The sequence below is a fragment of the Emydura macquarii genome, unplaced genomic scaffold, assembly GCF_026122565.2.
Source record: "Emydura macquarii macquarii isolate MOO-44397 ecotype Brisbane River unplaced genomic scaffold, CSIRO-AGI_Emac_v2 contig_1790, whole genome shotgun sequence".
In the NCBI taxonomy this organism is placed as follows: Eukaryota; Metazoa; Chordata; order Testudines; family Chelidae; genus Emydura; species Emydura macquarii.
Genome location: NW_027131927.1, coordinates 18,722,283 through 18,740,893, shown reverse-complemented (window position 1 = coordinate 18,740,893; position 18,611 = coordinate 18,722,283). Strand labels below are relative to the sequence as shown.

The window sequence follows — 18,611 nt, the reverse complement described above, 5'->3', positions numbered from 1 at the left end:
CACACCACCCAAGTGAGAGGGAGGGACGGAGGAACTGGACATAGTGAGCGAGTGTGCAGAGGAGTGTGGGGGGCTGGGCCGCCCCCCAGGAGAGACTTTGTAACACCCTCCCACCTGTGTGTGTGTGGTTCAGACGGCTTCAGGGGCTAAATGTGCTGGGGGTGGCGAACTCCCCTTAGAGGTGAACCCCTCGGGGGATGGGGGTTAATAGCTTAACAGCCCCAGGCGTGGCGGGGGCACTGGGGAGGGTAGTGTTGTGAGGGCTCAACCCCTGAGAGTGTGGGGTGGAGCGGAACCAGCGGTGTGGGTCTAAAGGTGTCATTAACCCTTGGCGGGGCGGCTGTGAGGGGGGCAGATTTAACCCCCTCAGAAGGCGGATGGCGCCCCGGTCGGCCAGTCCTCGCGGGCTGCGGGCTGGCTGGGCGGAGCGGGACGTTCCGGGGCGGAGCCAGGCGCTGCCGCCGGTGGCCATGGCGGAGGCGGACTCGCAGCAGCCACTGCACCCCCTGCCCGGCGGAGAAAGTTGCCCGGACGGAGCCGGCGCGCGGCCGCTCCCCGCCATGGAGCAGCAGGGGCGGCGCAGCCCCTCGCCCGGGGGAGGGGAGGCCGCGGACGGGGCGGGGGAGGAAGCAGCCGCGGGGCGGCAGGCGCCCCCCGACTCCCCGCCGTATTTCCTGCTTTATCCCGGCCGTGGAGGCGCCGCGCCGCTCGGGCTGCAGCCGCAGAGCCTGTGGAGACCCCCCGGCGGCGGGGCCGCCGCCTTGCCGGTGCTGCTGCTGAGCTCCCCGGGGCAGGATAGAGCCGGCACCCGTGAGTAGCGACACCGCCCCCCTCAGCACCGCCTTCCCGGGGCTTCTCCTCCCCGCCTGGCTCCCACTCTCCTTGGGGCCAGCCCTCCCCCATCCCCCAGGCCCCACCCTGGTATGCCTCGTGTCCTGTCCTTCCCCAACATTTCCCTTTTCTCTACTCCCTTCCAGCCATGGGTTTCCAGACCTGTCTCCCTCCCTCCTTCCCCCCTCAACTGAGGACCTTCCAGTTCCCTTAACAACCCCTTACACTGGGATTCCCTACACACACCTCCCCTTTCCCTCCCCAGTTCTCTCTCCCCGCAGACTCCCCTGGATTCGAACTTGGGTCTTCTTGGTGGGTGCAGCTGTAGAGCCTTCCTTCCCCCCCGCACCCCTGAGACTTGCTGTCGCTGTTTCGACAAGGGCATCTCTCAAACAGAATCCCCTTGGCCTGTCAATAACCCCTGATGCATGGGGATGCGGGTGTCAGAGAGGGGTAAGAGGCAGGGGTTATTGATTTCCCACTTAAATGGAAAACTAGCTTGGTTGCTAAGGAGGCAACACAACTAGCCAAGGGAACTGACATTAAGCTGCATTAGTCTGGTGGAAATGTTTATACCTTGTTTGTGAAAAATATATTGACTATATCTATAATATAGCACGGTGGACTGACTTTGTAATTTGAAGAGGGGGTGAGGGCAAAGAGGCTGCAGGTAGTTTTGGGGATATGCTTTTCTGTAAATTAGTTTTGATTTATCACTTGTGGTACTCTGATTCATATTTTTGTGAACCTAGGGGGATCAGTTATTTCTGGCAGGAATGAGTTAGCAGTATTCAGAGAGGAATGACTCCATTGGATATGGGGAAATCACACCAGAACTCCCTTTAATTTGGTGGTGGTTTCTTCAGAAGAGGGGGTGTGTAGCTGTCATTTCCCTGTCATCTCTCCCACAGGAGAGTAAAATGTGTGTGTCTGAACTGAAGCTGGGAGACAGGAGGATGCTGGTGGGGCCTTGGAAGTTGTGTGAGCCACACTGAAGAGATGCTCGGTATGCTCAGTTGCATGAAATGCTATCCACAAACTCAGCTACCCCTTCAAAAATAATCATGAGCCTCTTCACTCCACACTCCTTTTGTTTTGGGGAACCAGCAGCGCTCAGTCCTTTGAAGTTTAATTGCCACCCTTGGATGAGAGGATGGGTGTGGGTTTTCAGCGATAGGTTGGCTTTGACTGTCTCCTGTGGCTGGGTCCTAAAGCAAATACAAGTTAGACAGGGTGTTTTTCTCCATTTGACAAGGTTGAAGGAATATATATGTACATACCCTCCTGCATGATGTAACTGTGTGGTGGTGTTTTTCAGTCTGTTTGTGAGAGGGGATGGGTTATTTGTGGTGTGTAGCAAAGGCTGGTTATAGTGTGGAAGTGTTTAAGCTGCCCTATTACATGCATACACTGCTTACAAAGAGGAATTTAGCATATTTCAAGGTTTTCTTGTTAATACTTAACATTTTATATAGTGCTTTTGATCTGCAAAATGTCTTGCAAATGCTGATTTTGACAACACCCTTTTTAGGTAGGTCTCTATTGCACAAATGGGGAAACTGAAGCAGAGAGCTTAATGGATTTGCCCAAGGCTGAAAGAGTCAAAGCCCCAGTATAAGAACTCAAGAGTTCCTAGTCCATTGCCCTCCTCTCTTTTTGAGGTGTTGCCCTGCAGCAGCTGTTTGTAATACAGAAGTTTTTGGAAGAAACCTACTAAAATATATATAAAGGTGCACTGTGCTCTACCTGCAGGGTGATAGCTGCTCATGTGACACCCTGTGTCAGGAGTTCAATTCCTATTCACTGACTGAGATATTAATGTAGTGACATAGCAGGAAGTAATGGGAAGAGGAAATACGAATTGTTCACATGGTGCTGCTTGTCTGCTTCTCCAGGGCCAAACTTGCATGCAGATTAGCAATCTTCATCTCATTCTCACTTTCTTCATCACAGGCAGTAGCAACACTTGCTCATTCACTGTTTTGGCAGTAGCAGCAGACTCTTCTGCCAAGTCTCACTCCTTTGGAATTAACAATTAAAGTGTTTATAGTTTTTTCTGGAGGGATTTGCTTTATGTTTCAGAGCAGGGACTAGCCCTACTTTCCTGCGGACTCCGTGGCCTCAGAGGCTTTACCACTTCCTGAGGTATCTCTGAGTGGTTATGATTATTATTATAGTAGTAGTACAGTGCTCTGTGAGGTCGGTGTTTTTATTGGTGGGGTGGTCTATAAAGGCGTAAAGATGTTGCAGGGATGCCTTGAGTGGTGGATCTGGTTTTCATAAAACAATTCATATGTGCTTTCTCACTCACTCTCTAGAGTGAAATAAAAGTTTTGTTTGTCCCCTCCTGAGCTGGAAAAGGATATGTGTCAAAATATTCCAAACACAAACATCCCAAAGTCAACGTTCAGGTTCCCCAGCCAGGTTTTTTTCCCCCAGTGTGCTGTCCTCTGAGGTTTAGTGCCAGCACAGGAAGCTTAATTGTTCCAGAGTCAGTGGGTTCAACAGGCCAATAGTTTACCATGTTTGATTTACCTTCTCCCCAAACTTAGAACAGTTTTTATCTGGTCCTGATTAGCCCCTGACTCTGCTTTCCTCATCAAGCCTCACCTAGATTTTCAGGATTAAACCTAGGGAATTGGTCCCTGTCTCTTTCGGCTATTTGTTGATAAGACCATCTATTCCCATTCCCATATGTCAGGACACTCTGGTGGTCATTTGTTTCCCAAAAGAAAGTGAGAAAGGAACTCAGACAGAAAAAGAATTCAGCATAACTCTACATAAAGCAGAAGGAGGAAAGAAGAAAAAAATATGATCTTTCATAAGCCGTTTGTGCCATACTACATGCAACATGAGTTTTATAGGCTACAGAAATCTCCCCTAATACACATACTTCACAAAGCCAGCAGGTCACCCTATCACAGAAGACTACAGTGTTGATAATAGGGAAGTCCATATGTGACAGTGAGGTCCAGCCTTGTTTCACTCAGACTTCTAAAATATTCCTTAGTCATATCATCATGTCTTGAGACAGCCCTTGCATCAGGCAATATTTTTCTGCTTGGCATTCCTACACAACCAGAATTGAAACTTTTGCTTGTGTGTGTGTGTGGTTCTGCCGGACTCCTTAACCTTTGCTACCCCACATCATTTTAGAAATTAAGGTAAACTAAGGAGTAGTAAGATGACTTCTGTATTTTGCACTTACAGTGCCTCTCATACAAGAATCTAAAGGCATGTTATAAATTGTAATCCCTTCCAGAACAGCAGTAAATTGAGAGAAGAGTTTTAAATACAACTAACAGAAATGGTATTTCCTTGCAATTAATGATTATGGGAGTTGAGGGCTTGAGGGTATAAAGGGCCATTTTCCCAGCAATGATCAGCTGGGTTATGCCTGACATGGAGGTTATGATTGTTATGAACGATAAAGTAAAGAAAATAAGTACTTTCAGCTGAAAATGTGGTTTGTCATGGATATGGCATTCTGTGTATATTACAAGGCTCTTACTAGTAAATGACCAGTACACACATCAACAGAAAAACTGTACTTCAAAATGCTTTGAAGGAACATTTAATTCTCTGTGTTCTAATAAAGGGAGAACTTTATACTGGTCTACAGTCAAGTTGGAAAATGAGGTAGCATAAGCTTTGTAAATTCCATGTGGTTTTCATAGACTCTGGCTGTGAGGGAAAGCTGTAATAGAAGAGGGAAGGCTGTAGACACATACTGTGTTTTAGAAATTGAAGAAAGTAATACATATTGAGACTAAGGGTATTTTTACATTTGAGCTGAGAGTTGAGTCCCAGCTCATGTAGACGTACCTGTGCTAGCTCTGCTTGAGCTAGCGCCTACAAATAACTGGGTACCTGCTCAGATGGATAGCTTGGTCCACCATTGTTACACTGTTATTTTTAGGTACTATCTTGAGGGGTGATAGCATGAGTACATCTACATAAGCTAGGAATCACAACTCCCTGCTCAAATGTAGATGACACTAAGGGTATGAATGGTAAACTTAAGGAGACTGGGGAAAAGGAGGCCTTTAAACTGTAAGGCTACGTAAGTTTAGAGTTGAAAATTCTGAAAATATAAAGTATGTTCATGATAAATAAATAACTATAGTCTTGGTAGCTGTTAGATATCTACAGCGTCAATCTATACCAAATAATCTTGTGATTTTTTTTCTTACTGTACAAAATGCTGCTAGTTTTACAACTAAACTAAACTGAAGTGTGGGCTATCTAGGTCTGTCAGTTACAGCATAATGCTAGTAATACCAGAGCTGCAGGTGTGAGTTCCATGCTTGCCATGTACTGATAACATATTGGGCCTAGATACCCTGGTGACAGGTGTGCTAAAAATTCTATAACGATGTTCAGCGATGTTGAAGAATGAAGACACCAAGAATTTATCATACAGTATAACAGGTTTATTTTGTCTAGTGACTTATACATATGGTATCCCAGACAGCATTACTGTTGAATTTAAAACAAAAAGGTAGCATAGGGAGAGAGAAACACTAAAGACAAAGAAAGACCAGAAACATATGTCTTCAGCTAAAACTTGAACTGAGATGAAGAGTTAAAGCAGAGATGAAAGCTATTCATGGCAATGGGAGTTGCTCCTGAATGAATGCAAGTGAGACTGTCCATCCAAGAAGCAAAGATGCAGCCAGTGCTAGATAAGCAGAGGGAACAGATAGGAGAATAAAATTTATTTAGGTGAGGTAAGCTGCAATAAATCCATGAAGGATTTTAAAACAAAAACTAAGAGCCTGATTGAGCTGCCTTTACTCTGAAAAATTCCTGTTGGCTTCCAGTGGGAGGCCATCTGATCATGATGGTTCTGATATCTTCTTCCTTCTCCTTGTTCGCTTGTACTTTTCATAACATATTGGGTATTCTAAATTCTGAAGCACCTTTGTGTTGTGCAAACTGGTAGAGAGAAAAGTCTGTCACTGTATTCATGGAAGTAATGGATTCCATCTTTTTCCTTGAGCCTAGAAAATTCTCCACTCCTGCCCATTTGTATTTTCAACCTGCAGGGCTCAAATTGCCATTTCTACAAGAGATACGTGCCTTCTATGTGGAAGGTGAAAATCCTGTCTGCCTGTCTTACTGCCACAGAGAATGAAAAGTTGGTTCCTGCTTATGCCCCTATTAAGGATGGGGGATGATTATCCTATAGCAGTGCTTCTCAAACTTAGTTGATCGTGTCCCCCTTCTTTGTGTCTGGAGTAGTTTAGACCCCCCTCCCCCACCACACAATTAAATATACCAATAAAGAAAAACCAACATGCAACTCTCACTAAATATGAAAAGCAGCAAGGCATTGATTGAAACAGAGCCCACAATCCATTGTAATAAGAGCAAAAGCAAAACTGCCCTGGTGATCGATACTTGCAAGTAAATGTGCACACCGCGTCGTAGTGAACGGATTAAAGTACAGATGGCAACGACTTTGTATAATGCTATGCAAGCTTAACAGAAATCTGTCCAAATGCACAGTGCCATCTTGTGTCCAATGTACAGCACCAGCTGAGGACCTGATCTGTCTGGAGGGATCAGCTTGCCTAGTTATTCATGGCGGTGTGTAGAATGTGCATAGTATGTTTTTTTTTCCCTAAAGCTTCTCATGCCCCCCTCAGAATACACCCCAGTTTGCCCCCCAGTTTGAGAACCTCTGCCTTATAGCATATCACCTACAGAGTGGGTGCAGAAAAGATAGTTTTGGGGAGTGTATGTGTATGGAGAGGAAGCTGTATTAGCTCTTGAACTGGGGGTGGGCATGTGGCCATTGTCACTTGAGGTACAGATATTGAAAGCAGGAGCAAAGATATGAGGGATATCATGCAAAGGGCAATTATTTTGCCACCTGCCTTTCTGTATCCTGCCATGTTAAAAGGTGAAGGAACAAGTTTTGCACACCAAGAACAGAATATCAAGATCTTAGTTCTGTCTGCAAGTGGTATAGCTGGGGAATGGGGAAATCTGATTTTTATCAGAATGTATTTAATTTGGAAACATAGGAATTGCCATAGTGGATCAGACTGATCGTCTGTCTGTGGCCATACCAGTTCTTCAGAGGGACACACAAGAAACCCTGTGATGGAAAGTATGGACTGTCTATAGGGGAAGCTTCTTCCTGATTCCTGGCGGTTAGCGGTTGGCTTTCTATTGGCATGAAACATGGAGATATATATGCTGTACATTTTTTATTCTGTTGTGTGCTGTGTTGCCTGGCTCTTCTTTCAGAGTGGTCACAGTTAATTTAGAAGCCATTATTGTGCATGAGTAGTTATATTCATTGAATTTCATCTGCAATGTTGTCCATTTACCCAGTATTGGTAGGTTGTTTTGTAATTCCTCAATCTTCTGCTGTCTTGAATAACCAAAATAATTTTGTCATCCCCAAACTTTGCCATTTTAGTCTATACCCCGTCTCCAAATCTGTATGGAGAGTTGGTAGGCTCTCCATGGTTAAGGCTCAGTTTTTACTGAAAGCCTGGATTTTGGCTTCTGAACTAAAATTTCAAAGAAAATAGAGTATTGCCCTCAAAATTAATATGTGAGGTCTGTGCATAAAAACTTTTCCCCCTACATCTGAAGTAGATAAATTCTTGATTTGTCACTTTAAAAGTAGAGGTACTTGCTGGAGTTTAAAAAGTTCTTCTTTTTTCACTTTGTAACAAAAAAGAAAGGAGAGTAAAGGAAAATATTGATCTATTCTATTGGACTAATTTAGTTGATAGTTAGTATACGGGACCAAAGTTTAAAGTAAGTCCTATCATCTAAAGTTAAAATTTTAAATAGAATGGATTGGCTTGTTTTCAGATGTTTGATTCATTTAGGAAAAGCTCATTCAAATTTTAAATTCTTGTCTTAATTTTTTTTTTACAAACTGCCGTGTTTGTCAGTTGCTTATAATCTTTAGTCTGAATTTCCTAGCTTTCAACTATTTTGATAATGCCAGCATTTTTGCAAGACATTTAACATTTTCTAGCCACTTTCATCTTAATAAAGTGATACCCACTTTTAGTTGCCTCCATCATTCAGTCCTACATCTTGTTTTCTGTCCCTTTACCAGTTTCTGAGCCATGACAGAGCTTTACCTCTTGCCCTATGATTGATTGCTTTGTTTTTTAATATCAAAGTGTTTGTGGAAAAACAAAAAAAATCAGTTTTTTTTCCCTATTCTGATAACTTTGAGGCACAATGTTCCTAAACAGAAGCCATGAGTTTGCCCCTATTGTATTGTGTTAACTTAGGTGTTTTATAGCTCTGTTTTTAGTTGTTTCAGCCAATTTTGTTGGTACTAAATTAAGGTTATCTGGGCAGTGAATCCCAAGATGTCCACCCCTAGTGCTCTTTTAAAGATGATTACATTTTTTGCCCTCCAGTATAGTAGCTGATTTTTGTCATACATTACATACTTTTGTGAGCAGCTTTGCCACGCTGTTCTTTCAGAACTCTTGAATGTTGTGGATGTCAACTTACACTTAACATGTATTTGCAAAGAAAAGGTCTAAACATTTATTTTAAATAAAAGGTCAGGACTCCACCAGAACTTTGGAGTATACCAATTCCAGGGAACACTAAAAGAATTCTCATGTATTCAAAAACCTGTATGAAATCCCTTTTAAAAACAACTCAGCCAATCTTTCAAATAAAATATTCAAAGGCTCTATTCTTTGTTGAAGATAAGTGGATAAAACTAATTAGAGTTCTAGGCCAGGTATAGTTTAAAAAAAAAGATGCATTTTACCTTTGTAAAGCTGTCCTACCTTTTAAGTGTCATATGTCACAAGTGTCATTTAAGGACCACTGTTGAGTGCCCAAAATTCAGATTTTGTATTAAAAGTACCAACAAAGCAAAACTAGGTTTAACCAAAAATTATTGCTAATACCAATGCTTTCTATATCGTTAATTCTGAGTGGTTTGTTGTTCAAACATTCCTCTGCAGTACTTAAAATATAAACATTGAAGTATTGTGCCCTTGTATTTGAACTTGAAAAAGAGACTGACAAGAAAAAGAGAGACTGACCCATGTAGTTTTGTTGTCCAGAAAGAGCAGTGCTTAAAGGAAGCAAACCAGAATACAGAGAAATTAATTTGATTTAAAAAAAAATAATTTTTAATAATTGTAAATTGAGATGCTGACAACATGTTCTATGTAAGTCATGTGCCAAGATAGTAAAGTTGCAGGATTGGCTTAAGGTGCTAAGGCTATAAGAATACAGGAAGATAAATCTTTTTAAAAATATTTTATCTGATTATATTTTACAAAGTCCTCAAACCTTCGGATAACCAAATCTGCAGGATAATTGCGTATACCTGTGGTGTTTTGTTGAACTGAAGCATCTTGCAGCACATAGTTTGAAGGATTATTTGCTGTTTACTGAGTTTTTCAGCTTTGTCTTTCAAAAACTTTAAAAGGGTCAAGTTTCACCTGTTCTAGACTTGCACCGTGAATATGGAGACATTTTCTGTTTTTAGGGTGATGGTAATGATAAAATCCAAACGTTGAAACTGGAGATATTTGCATGGTTTTATACTCTTTCATGATCATGGTAAACTACATTGAGTTTTTAAAAAAATTGCTTTCTCAGAAAGCTATCCGGAATTGTTGCCATGTGTATTACATCACTATAATATGCTATAGAACTATTTATTTTAGCTTAAAGGGGACTGTGAACATATTCTAACTAGTCAGTTGTCACACTCCTCATCGATATCAGTAAGCATCTTCTTTGCTTTGTCTGTGTTAGAAATAACTGCTGTAAACTATTGCTGACCTTTTTTTTCCCAGTTCTGTGAATCCGGAGAAAACTAACTTGGTGACTGTTTTCTGTTCCCTTTTATGAGACATACTTATTGGGGAACTGAATTTTGTAGTGAAATGTCATGTGTTTCTGTTTTAAACTGTAACAAATTTCTGTGCAGCCTACATCCATCATTCAGGTGTTTCTGTTTAAATTTGATTTTTGGGGGGGTGGGAAAGGCAGTTTTCTATGTAATTTCTTTTTATTCATGTTGTTTTAAATGTAAAATACCTCTAGGTTACTGTTTTGTGTTGATGTGGGCAATTTGTTCATACATAACACTGCAGCCACTGAGGACTGAAATTAATGTAAATCTTATTTAAAATTAGAGTGAAAACCACATGAGGAGGAGATTATTGTCTGGTGTTATTGCGTAACTGGTGGCTATGTCCCTGTCCTGTAGACTATCCTGGTTAGGTGGTGACTTCGAGATCACTGACTTGTTACCTTGGACCAAAGCTGATAGTTATCAGGCACAGAGTAAGTAGACTATAGTTTCCCACCTCACAGGAAGAATGTTAAGGTTGACTGCACAAGGAGTCAAATTACCTGAAAGGTACCAGGCAGGGTTACCATTTTGTTCTTTAAAAAGTATTTTTCAGTTTTTACTACATGTTCAGTGGTAACAGTTTTTCGTTAGGCTTACCCAAAGTTGCACCAGTTTTTAATGGAGAATTTTAATTTTTAGTTAGCAGTCTGGCCTTTATAATGTATATTACCACACAAAAAAGTGGAGGCTAAAATCTGAATTACTGCAAACACTTAAAACTAAAAGGCTTGTTCACATTGTCTTGCTATCTGAGAGGGTAAATCTATGTACTGTTTGTTTAGATGGGAAATTTTAGTTTAAAAGGTAGTTTTTGAGAAACTTGCAAAATGATTAGAAGCTGTATCTCAGATGTAATTTGCACACCCAGTTTAAAAATGTGGGTACTCCAGTTTGATTTATACAGAAGCACTCGGGCATGTGAGAGGAGTACAAATCTCTCTTTGTAGTCCTCACATAGATATTCCATACTCCTTTGTAGTATATGAGGGACTGATGAGAAATATGTGCATTATATTACGCCTGATCGCAGATTGACTAGCACAGCCTGAAAAGAGGCTGCGGATGATGAGAGCAAGATCAGCCTAATTGCTCTCCCTGCATCAGCAGCATCTATAAAGCATCCTGGGAATTGCTTGCCCTACGATCTGAGCAGCTGGTCACATGAGTCTGAATTTTCAGTTCAGTTCATTAGTCAGCCATTTTGGTCAACACCCTGCTTGCTGCGCACAACCAATCCTATTAGCACTCTGTGTCCGGGCTTATCTGGGGGAGAAAGAGACTAGTAGTGATTCTAGCAATTCTGGATATCTATTTCTGCAGACTTCTATTATTTTGGGGTTTTTTCCTTAGTTTTGGTAACTAGCAAAGGAAGCTTTTTTTATGCAGTGATTGGGTTTTCTGTAGTTGCTTAGGATTAATATCATCTAGAACAGCTGAAGAAAGAGAGAGAGAAAGAAGACTGAGAAGAGGAACATCATTTTTACCTTGCTGTATATATGAAAAAGCTACTGCTGTTTCTGTGATTTGAGCATATTTGTTCTTACGCAGCAAGGTATTTCTTAGTACCTTCATCAGAAGGCTTTTCCTTTTAGTTCTTTTTTGTTGCACCAGCTGAGTCATCATGTCTGCCCTGACGCCTCAAAGCGATATGCCAACCCCCACTACAGACAAGATCACGCAGGCTGCCATGGAGACTATCTATCTTTGCAAATTCCGAGTGTCTATGGATGGAGAATGGCTCTGCCTGCGTGAGCTGGATGACATCTCACTCACACCCGACCCAGAACCTACCCATGAAGGTATGGTCAAATTGTCTACCTTGTGAGCCCCGCAGCCATCTCATTGTTACAACTACAGAGTGTGAGGGGGTGGGGCTTCACCATTCAAGGGCTTACATAATATTCTGGAAAATATGAAAAAAATTGTATATGCCTTAGCCAAAATTATATATATAATATTTCAGAATCTTGTCAGGATTTATCTTTTAAAATCACATTTATTTCTAGAGGTTCAAAGATATGTTGTTGTGGTTTTTTGATTTTTAGAAACCCAAAGTTGCATCATAAGATATGAGGTTCTGTATTATCATATTAGCACATGAAGAAAACAACCTGAGTATTGTTAATAATGATGCATTTTATCTTGATATCCCTCTTTAAACATCAGTTATTAAGAAATTTGCAGCTGTCTTGTAAACTGACAGCATCAACAAAATTCTGATTAATATGTGATGTGAGGAGAAATGTTGGAAAGCTCCAAGGGATTGTGCAACTGTATCTCATATCAGGTTATACTATCAGGGATCTTGTGCCATTATTTAAGATGGCTTTGAAGCCTGGAATATGGATACATAAAACATATTTCTGCCTTCAATTTTCTAAGGGAACTAATAATTAGTTGTGTTCTAGCTGGTGGTGAAAGCAATTTCATGTCCAGGACAAGTACAGTGAAGTTGGGAAATAAAAAGAACCAGCAAAAATAAAAAACAAAACAAAACCCACATACATTCTCCTCCAAAAAATAATAATGGTAAATAATGCATGGAAGCATCTTACTCTGTTTATTTGTCATCACAAGAATCTTGCAAAGTTCTGAACTCCCATTGAAATGACTGACCCCAATTGGAGTATACCTTTCAGTATTAGGCCCCTAACCCTTATTCAGTAATTATCATAATGTAAATCCATGCCAAGCCACTTTACATTGCCACTTTCAAATAGTAACATCTTATTCTAGACGGGATTTTTTTTGTGTGGAATTGCTCTTGAAACTGAATAAGATTCTCCCAGATAAAAATAGATCATTTAAACTTCACCTGTCAACATTTTCAGGGACAGAAAGCCATTATCTCAGATTTACTCACAAAGGCTGACAATAGCAAGAAGCTTCAAAATAAGAGACTGAAACTCCATCTTAAGTGTGTCCCATTGTGCTTAGGTGCTGCAGCACACACGTTTCAGACTCCTACAATACCTGAAGTTGTACAAATAATGGGAGATGTAAGGATGAACTGACATACTTGCCTTTGAATTTCTTTACTCTTGTCTCTGTGTGTCAGCCTTAATGTTACTCAACTGCTCTTTGAATTTTTTATTTTTCTCTCATGGTATTTGCTTTTCGTAGAACATTTTTTTTTGTAGTAGTAGTGTAGATTGGTGTGATAGACCATAGTTTCCCTTTTCAGCTGTTTATAGTACATCATATTAATGCTGTTTTGGGAAACTTGGGATATTTCTAGTAGTGGAGATGGGAAAACAGGAGAGTTGTTTTGGCTTTGAAAAACTTATTCAGTCAGGTCTTGATTCTGTAATCTATTCAGTCAGGTCTTGATTCTGTAACCCATAGATTGTTTAGGTCCAGGTCCCATTGCATATAAACCCCAAAGTTAATGTTAGAGTAGAATTTGGATGATTCTAATTTTGGCTGTTATCTGCTTAACAAATTTCATATTGACTCAATAGTACTATTCACATAATATGTTGAAAATATATCCTACTTACTTAATATGATTTGTGTACCAATTCATACAATGTAAATACCTCTAAAGACAACTTGAAGCATTAATACTGAAAGAAAATCTTCTACCAAAGTAATGACTTTGCATGCACAGTAACTAATTTTCAAATCTAGTTGTTATAACTATCTTTTAAGTATCAGAAGCTATTAGAAAATATCATGGAACATTCCATAGACATATTCAGTTTTTTAAATTTCTTTTTGAGATACATTCGTATCATAAAACTGACATTCTATAGAGGTCTATATTTCTGTAATTTAAAAAGACTAGTTTATTTTTCGGGGGATGGACAACACTTTGGGTCCGGGCCCAGATCACTTTTTTAGCAGAGGTGAGAATCCCAGGAAAACCTGGTTTATAATGGAAGTGCTGACACAACATTTACCATAGTGTTAGTATGCTGTCAAAGCACTGGCATTACTCTCCTCTCCCAAATGAAAAAAGGGACTCTGGGAGGGATTGAACTATGAAGGCTGCAAACACTCGGACACTGGGTATGAGAGTGGAGGTGAGAGAACAAGACTGGGCAATGCTGAAAGGAAGCTGGAGAGATATAGGTGTGGTACTGGGTGACACTTGCTGAAGATATCTCCCTAAATATGAAGTAGGGAGATGAGGATTTTGGTGCAAACTAAAAGGTGTATTTCACCCAATGACAAAAACAAAAGGCGGCAATTCTTCGGTACAAAAGAAAAGAAAAAAAAAAAAAAGCCTTTATAAAATGAAGCTCCAAATAATTGAAAAATAGGAGAGTCCTCAAGCAGTAGGGTATTGAGAATCCCAGTCTGTCGTTCAAACCCTTGCTCTTTCCCAAGAGTTTCTTCCAAAATCTCTCCCCATCTGTAAGAAGTGAGCTGTTTTATGCTAGTGTAGTCTCCACCCTCTTTCCTACTATGCATTTCTGCAGCTACACCCACAAAAATAGCTATCATGCAGTACCACAAATGAAGGTAGATAGTTAATCCCACCTTGCTCCAGAGACATTAGGCTTGGCAACCTAGACTGCGGGATGGGCGTCTGCCTTGGCACCAGACTGCTTCCCCAAGACCATTTCATCTCTTTCTTTGCATTCCTTTACTAGCTCCCTCTTATCTATTGCATCAAACATAAGTTACTTGTCTTCACTTACAAGGCCCTTCACACCCTATCATGACATTATCCATCATCTCTCATTTTCTATTGAAAGGCCAACCTCCACCTCTAAATGGCCAATGGGGGTCACTAGTTAAATATTCAACTCGCTCATCCATTAAATAGTCAAATAAGCAACTTTGTGGTATTTCCCCTTCGCACTTGGGAGGAGCTCTTCAGTAAATATCCACAAACCACCTCATTATCCTCCTTCAAATCCTTTCTCTAAACGCTCCTTTGCTGTGATGGTAACAAAAAACTTGACAATGGCTAGGCTGCTGGTGTGCTGCACAGTGACCAATATTGTCTCTTTCCTTTACCTGGACTCATCGGGTCCATCTGTTGTCTCTTGTCTTCTCCTTAGTCCTTGCCCCAAAGAACTCACATTCTATCCTTTGTTCTGTTTGTACAGTGGCCTAGTAGAATGGGGGTCCTAGTCCATGACTGGGGTTCAGAGGCACTATGATAACATAAGTAATAACTTCCTCCCCTACGTTAATGGTGTCCTCATGTCACAGATGGACAGCAAAATAGTGGGAGTGGAAATAAGAAACAGGAGGGAGTGTTGTATTTGTAAAGGAAGGGAAGCTAGGGAACAAAATGTATTAATTTCCAATGACAGAGTAAAGAAGGGACAGTAAATAGAGAGGGAATAAAAAGAAGGATGGAAAAGTAGAGAGAATGACAGACACAGTAAGAGAAAACTCAATGAAGAGAGCTTTAGTTTAGTGAATTTTGATTTATTATTTATGTAGACTATACTATATGTTGTATTGCCCTCCTATAACTTCCTGTGAGGACTCTGCTGCTGGTCTGTATTGGAGCTTTTAGTAGTTTCCAGCATCTCCTCTCTTAGGCTCCCAATTTTCTCAGGAGGTTTGTCCTAGAGCATCTTAATTTTCAAATTTACCTCTATGTGACTGGCTACAAAATTATTTAAATTCTTTCTAAAAAGTTCCTGATTTCTTTTAGTTGTTCTGAAGCTGTGAGACCAGGATTTGTGGTAACCAGCAAGTTACAAAATATATTATGTTAATTTTTTTAATGGTCCAGAGAAGCAGTGTAAGTTCATTTTGTTTTGTCATTTGCTGTTGACGCCTTACTGCAAGTTTAATTAGAAAATGTGTATTAAACATAAAGCAGGCAACTGAAGGCAGTTATCAATTATTCTGATTTTGTATGTCCCCCCAAAACATTGCATATTGATAATTTCAGTGAGACAAACATCAGAAGAACAGTTTAAAAGTAGCACTAAATATCATGTGAATATACAGGATGTTAAGATTTTTTTGACTAGACGGAGAATATGTATAAAAGTGGAACCTTTATGGGTGTAATACTAGTTTATCAAACAGAGTGAGGTACGGAGGTTTAGCGCGGTGGGTGCTCACTATTAATGAAGAGAGATTTTCTGTCATTCCTCTGTTCAGGAGCCTCTGAATTGCATTAGAATTCCCTTAAATATTCTAGTTTCAAACTGATTTTATGGTTTGAGGTGGAGGGGCAGACAGGAGCTAATATTTCAGGAATATAAGGACATCATGGTAATGCAGTAGCTTCAGCCAAAACATTGCTCAGCCACTGATATTTAAAAACAAAACAAACAAAAAACCAAAACCACCCCCTCATGCAGAAATATTAGTTTCTATAATAACAAAGGGCCTGTTTCTGCTCCTACTTAAGCCAAAGGCAAAACAGTTTTGGGGCCAGTTTCTGATCTCAGTTATACCAGTATAAATCAGTAGTAACCCCATTTGCTTCAGAAGAATTGCTCTGAATTTTGCTGGTGTAACAGAGCAGAATCTGTCCCTGTGACTTAAATGAGAGTAGGATCAAACTCCAGGTTAGCTTTAGTATAACTCTTCAGCCTCTAAAAGTAATTTCTGTCTTAAACGTTGTATGTAACTGGTGGAGTAACAAAGCAGAAGAAATAGAAGCACTAGCTGGTAAAAATGCCCCCATGGGGCTCTATAACACTCTTAAAGAAGTGCACGGACCATGAAGTAACACCATCACCCCAATAAAGAGAGCTGATGGAAACCAACTACTGACAGATAAGACATCACCAACAGATGTCTTAAAAGCATTTTGCCACCTTGCTGAACCAAACAAGAAATGTGGATCCTGATGTAACAAACTCTGAACGAACTATCTACCCAATGTGATCTCAACTGTCCAATTAGTACGGATGAACTGGAAAAGGCTATTAAGAGCGCATGGGGTGGTAAGGCATCGGGACAAGATGGGATTCCTTCCGATATGTATAGGCATGGAGGACAAGAATTGAAGTCCCAATTACTCACTTATACAACATGGGTTGGGAGAAAGAAGAACTTCCCCAGGACTTCAGACACATTAAACATCACTATATACAAGCGCAAAGATGATAGATCAGATTGTGGAAATCATCATGGTATTTCTCTTCTATCAGTAGCAAGAAAAATTCTTGCCAAGATACTACTAAATAGACTCAAGATAATATCAGAGCAAGTGCTACCTGAGAGTCAGTGTGGTTTCAGAGCAGGAAGATCAACAAATGACATGATATTCTCTCTTGGACAACTACAAGAGAGATGTGTAAAGCAGCACAAAGACCTCTATGTGGTTTTTGTCGATTTCGCAAAAGCTTTTGACGTGTTTGACAGGGATGAAGCATGGTTGTGTGCTTACTCCAATCCTCTTCACTTTATTCCTTGCAGCAGTGCTCTCAAGCATGAATGCAAATCTCAGCACTGGCATCTATGTACGTACAAGAAGTGACGGCAAGCTATTCAATCTGGCCAGGTTATGTGCTAACACCAGGGTGAGAGAAGAGTATGTTAGGGAGCGTCTCTTTGCAGATGACTTGGCTTTGGTTATTCATACCCAAAAAGATATGCAGGAAATTACAACATGTTTTGCTGATGGTGATGAGTGCAGTCTAAACTCTTGGTTGAAACAATAGGAGGGAGCCTCTGTGTTCTTGAAAGAAAATTGATTGCATTTTTGCAAGATAAAACACCTTTTGAAGAATCTCTTAAAGAATATTTGCATTTACATGGCAATTCTATCCAAGGACTGTGAAGATCTTTACAGACACTAATGAATCAAGCCTCCAATTTGTAGTATAGGAAAGTACTGTTCTCTCCATTTTACACATGGGGGGATTGTGGATAGAGGTTAAGTGACTTGCCTAAGATCATGCAGTGAGTCATTGGTAAAGATGGGAATAGAACAGGAGCCCAGTTATACCATTACTTGCCCATAATGGACAATTCCAGTTGATCTCAAAAGGAGTTGCATGTGTGCGGTTGAGGGGATGATGAGAGTACTGATTCTCATTCTTTCCTAAACAGCTTTTTTCATTCCCTTTCATTTTATTACAGATGTATGACTTTCCTGAATTATATACAGAGTGCAAATCTTTGCTCAATGTCAAGTGCAAGTCCATGATCATGGCACTCTAAAAGCAAAATGATGCATGCTAAACAACAAGTATACTAAAACAAAGGGTGACAACATTGTGTGAGAAAAGCAAAAACTAGTTTGAGACAGTATGTCTTCACCAGAAATACTAGAACATTTTTTGAAAATGTTGTGCAGATTTCCTTTGAGGATGAAGACTGATAGGTCAGATACAGAATGTTTGCTTTGTGAAAAGTGTTCACCCACGTGATTTTTTTTCTGTCATTTTCCTGTGAGAGTTCATTCAAGATGTGTTGTGGTGGATATTGATCGTTGAAGCAGTGGAGATAGGTCTGCAGGTTTTACATCTGTGGTTCTGGCAGGATCTAGTGCCGCTTTCAGTTGATGTGTCCTGGTGTGTGGGGAGCTAGCTTGTGGTGATGAGCTTGGAAAGGTTTGCAAGGGTTGTTTGAGGTCCATAAGAGAGGGTTCAGGAAAGATTTCTATCAGGATGGGATCCCCATCAAATATGGGTGGTGGTTTTTTGATGATACCCCTATGGGTTCCAGAGTAGGATAGTAGATGATAACTCAGGGTGTGCAGTCAAGGGGGTTTTATTTATGTATTGAAGCAAGTTCTATTAGGGTATTTGGGTGACCCATTTCATGATGCAGTCTACTTCTTTGGTGGTGTGTCCTTGTTTGGTGAATGTGGTGCGAAGATGTGTATCCTGGATTTTCTTCTCTCCTTATTGTGTGATATCTGAGCATCTGGCTGTAGAAAACAGATTGCTCCATGTGTTTGGGTTTGTTACTGGATCTATGAAGATAGGTGCGGTGATCTGTGGGTTTCTTGTATACAGATATCTGAAGT

At 40.6% G+C, this 18,611-nt stretch overlaps 1 protein-coding gene across 11 annotated transcripts in view; it reads left to right on the top strand.

Annotated features, from left to right (window-relative positions):
- The first annotated feature begins 443 nt into the window (after positions 1–443).
- The window catches only part of RUFY3 (RUN and FYVE domain containing 3), a 71,547-nt gene continuing 53,379 nt past the window's right edge, over positions 444–18,611 (top strand). For 8 of the 11 annotated variants that reach the window (XR_010921510.1, XR_010921512.1, XR_010921511.1 and 5 more), the window contains exon 1: positions 444–810. Coding sequence is in view for 8 of the 11 variants with exons in the window: in XM_067557019.1 (XP_067413120.1) it covers positions 471–810 (340 nt within the window). In the remaining 3 variants the exon portion in view is untranslated. Of the gene's footprint in view, positions 811–10,910; positions 11,506–18,611 lie in introns of those variants that run through there. The other 3 variants (XM_067557021.1, XM_067557027.1, XM_067557026.1) reach the window with 1 other exon arrangement.